The sequence below is a fragment of the Mya arenaria genome, chromosome 15 (genome assembly GCF_026914265.1).
Source record: "Mya arenaria isolate MELC-2E11 chromosome 15, ASM2691426v1".
NCBI lineage: Eukaryota > Metazoa > Mollusca > Bivalvia > Myida > Myidae > Mya > Mya arenaria.
Window position 1 is genome coordinate 34,762,823 of NC_069136.1, and position 4,328 is coordinate 34,767,150.

Genomic DNA, 4,328 nt, shown 5'->3' on the forward strand with positions numbered 1-4,328 from the left:
TGAGAAAGGCGCCAAAATAAAGAATGGCGGACAACTAAACAATCAGCAATGAGAAAGAGTTCCCTCTCTTGATAATTATTAAATTTCCTCCAAATTTGTTAAAAGAAGTCAGTTTATTTCTGTAATTTATGCTTGCTGCTTTTCTCATATAATCCGAATCTAGGTTGCTCTATTCGTACAATTCGTCCTACCTCATCCATTCATGCACCCACCAACATAAAAAAACATCTATATATCGCCGTCAAGCATTTTATAAAAAAATCGTTAACATTCTTTAATATGTAAAAAACAAGGTCTTTTCTACATTTTCGCCGCCATATTCGAACTGATACCCAATAACATCATTTAAACCGCATAAGACCCACGATAAACCCATTGTTGTACCCTCGCTGATATTAAATAACAGTGTTCAATTGATTAAATTTTCCGCTTTCTGTGTTTAGGAATGAATCCCCTTATCTTTTTAAAAGATAAAAGAAGTTTACCTATAAGCAAGACAGATATTAAAAAAATAAACTTAAGTGGAACATGTGAGATAATTTATGCACAGACACAGTACTTCACCAAACCGTTTAAACAAGCCGTTATTTTTCCTTCTATCAATATCGACATGTAAATGGTATCAAGGGTTATTTATAAACACAAAGCTCAATTTTACTCTTTATTAAGGAAATTAAATATAAACAAGAACATGCATTAAACCTACATTTATATATTTAGTTAAATAAGTGCGTGAAAATACTTGAAACGTAAATCGCATGTAGGATACATTTATAAATACAGTTTCAAAATACGTGGAATTAGTTGTTGATAAAATATGGTTTAATGATGGCCTCAAAATTTAATAACGATGATGTTATGCAAGACAACGTGGACGACGCGGTCGGTGGGAGAACAGGAAATAAGTGTGATCCGTGTAGTCGCCGGAAGAGGACCTCCCATGCTGATCTGTTCTGTAAAACCTGCTCAGAGTTCCTGTGTAACGATTGCTGCGAAGCTCATAAGATCTATAAACCCGGGGGTCACGATATAAGTCTTGTCAGCGAAACAAAAAGTGGTACGATAGTTGCCGATATGAAAGGTCTGGATCGGTGCCAAGAACATGATAAAGTGTTTGTGTTCTTTTGTGAAGATCACGACGATATGTGCTGTGAAATATGTGCCCTTGCAAATCATCGAAAGTGTGACAATCTTAAAGATATTGCAAATGAAGTAACGAAAGAGAATCAAGATTTGTCGACTCTAAACCAGAAAATAAATTCCACCGTTGACGAAGCGTCAAACTTTGTTAAGCAAATAATATATGCCGTTACGAAAACAAAAAATAAGATGAGTGAAATTTGTATGGAAATGGACGCTTACAAAGAACAAATCAATGCAATGTTTGAAAATGCCAAAAAGAAAGTCATACAGGAGTTGACTAATACGACAAACAAAGAGAAGACCCGTTATGATAGTAAACAATTGGCAGCAAACGAGGCTAGGGACTCCCTTGAAGCGACACGGTCTATTGTTCATGCCGTTAACCAACACGGATCAGCAATACAAAAGTTCATGATAAAGCACGTCCTCAAGAAAAGGTTGCAGGACTGTAGGAGAGTAATGGAAGGTTTGCGTCAAGACGACCACGCCGTCAACATGAATCTTGTCTGGAATGAAAATGTGCACATTCTACTTTCTTTAAAGGATGCTATTTGTGATTTAGTCGTGAGGTCTGAAGACAAAGTGTTAAGCGTTGAGAAAATCGCAGGGACGGGTTCTTCTTCCGAACAACAAATTCCTTGTAGACCGGTGCGACTGGAGCTGTTGAAGACCATGGCGCTCGTGAAGACACGGGAGGACAATGTGGAACCGTTTGTTACGGGTTTGGATTTCCTGCCGGACGGGAGGATCGTCGCTGTCGATAACTTGAACTGGACATGTTTTATAATGAGTAACACATTAAAGAGATCTGATCCTTCGTATAAATTGGAAACGAAACCTTTTGACGTAACGTTCTACTCTGATGAAAGTATTGCAGTAAGTACTTTGGAAAGAACTATCTGTCTGCTGACAGTGGATAGTAAAAACAAAATCACGCTTATGAGGAAGCTGACTACGTCATCCTGTTACTTCTCCATCTGCCCATTGAACGACCGCACGTTCGTGGTGAGCACCTGGGACGACCCGCGGCATGCAAGGATGATTGATGTGGACGGCCACGAGAGCGACTTTGACAAAGTGAAGTTTCCTAGCAAGACTTATAAGGGTGACGAAAGTAAATGTACCTACATATCATCCCGTAGTTCCCTTGTTATGTTAGACAGATATGCTCACATAGTTTACACGTACAACACCGTGAACGGTGCGAGCAGTGAAATAAAAGATGCACGGATACAGAAACCACGCGGCGCATGTGTTGGTCCTGATGACTCCGTGTTTGTTTGTAGCCAGAACACGGAATCGGTCATCCAGATATCACCGACCGGGGACGTATGTGCGTCGTGTGACGTCGGCATGATGTATCCGTACGCCATTGCCATCTCCAGGGACGGCACCAGGATGGCCGTCACCAACAATGAGAGTAGCATGAAATTACTGAAATTGTTTAAAATAACCCAGTGATTTATTAGACCACCATTCTACGAGTATATTGCTTTAATCACTAAAAATAGATAGTCTAAAATATGATCGACACGTTTTTGTTCAAATAAATATTTGGACTTTACTGTATTAAAATCAACTGAATGAATTTCATATAGTTTGAAAAATATATTTCCCTGTAATATAATACCATTATGCATACGTATATTGTTATTTGTATAATTTCTTAAAACAAATGGCCAATTTCGGTCGTTTGTTCTCGGTGAAATATCTAAGTCAATTTATACATAAACTTTATATGTATGCTTCAGTACATGTATTATTTGTAAATACACATTTAAAACACTAGTTGTTATGATAATACACTCATTTGACCTAATTGAACTATGTGTTACATCTAAAATATATACGAAGACAAATTAATTCACTATCACAGTTAAACTTATATAACTTAACTTAAACCTGATCGATGATGTTTCTATGAATTAAATCTAAAAATACAAAAACAATCATTGATATTATTATTATTGAAAAATATTCAAAAACGTAATTTATGTGGCGGAAGCTCAATGTTTAAAGAAATGCAAAATATAGATCGTCGCCCGTATCACTGCTAAAGTATAGCCTACCGTTATACACAATAGTTAACATACTATGTTGAATACAATGAAACCATTGTATGCATAAGCGTGTGCGAGAGAAAGAAATATCATTACATTTTTCAGTGGTGAATCTGAATTCAACTCGGGAAGAGATGAGAATAAATGTATTAATAATAATATAATTTGCAACATAAAACGTTCCAAATCTTTTTTCTTTTAATAAACATTTCACTTTTCGAAACACCGGCATTAAAACAACTCTGTTTAAACATGGCAATTTTATGGAGTTGACCTTCAGAAAGTATTTTTGAAAAAAAAGTGAAGAAATCTTGGCACATTGGTAAAAAAGAAGAAAAAAGGAAACCAAATTGGAAATTACAATTTATTATAAAATGGCAACAATATGGTGCTAAATCCAATTGATACGTTATGCGAGTGACATTAAAGAACAGTTAGATGAACCAATGTATTTATGTAACAATGTTGAAAGCGATATATACTTTCCCGACAATGAAGTGTTTAAACTTAAAGTTCATCTCAACACCAAATTAATATTTGATCATTTTTGTAAAGTTGCATGATTAGAGATTTCCGTAACCTCAAAATGTCATTAGCGAAATGCTTAACATATCCACCGTCATTTGTAAGTTTGAACTAAACCATAGACATCGCGGCTTCTACCACTGAGGAAAAATGAAATTCAAGATTTCTATTATCAAAAGGTGATGTCCAAGCCATTGCCATACTCTTGCAGCCTCCATTGAAGACCCTTCCTTTTAAACACTACAATAAAGGATCCTTTTAACAATTACTATGTTTCCGCCAAAGTTATATATTCCCGATGTGAAATAAATGGATTTGTATATGTTCTGAGTGTGTTCTAAGTGTACAAATGTTTGTAAATACAATCATTGTCTGCATTCATTTTTTGAGGAAAACTTAAGCTGCTTTTCAAAAATCTGCATGGTAATTTAATATACGTTACACAAGCTTAATGGTTCGCGGCATATCGTTTTCAACGTCATTGAGTGTTTGGATGTCAAATAGACAAGTCGTACATGAGTGATATAATGAATCTGTTCGACAAACGAGATCATAAGATGAGAATGAAATTGAAAAGCAGTTGGTCTCGAAAAAGTCAGG

General features: G+C 35.9%; 1 protein-coding gene across 1 annotated transcript; it reads left to right on the forward strand.

Annotated features, from left to right (window-relative positions):
* The first annotated feature begins 712 nt into the window (after positions 1-712).
* Positions 713-2,972, forward strand: LOC128220573 (uncharacterized). Its single transcript, XM_052929020.1, has one exon. It carries the CDS (start codon positions 826-828, stop codon positions 2,602-2,604), a length of 1,779 nt encoding a protein of 592 aa, XP_052784980.1. The 5' UTR covers positions 713-825; the 3' UTR covers positions 2,605-2,972.
* Positions 2,973-4,328: the final 1,356 nt, after the last annotated feature.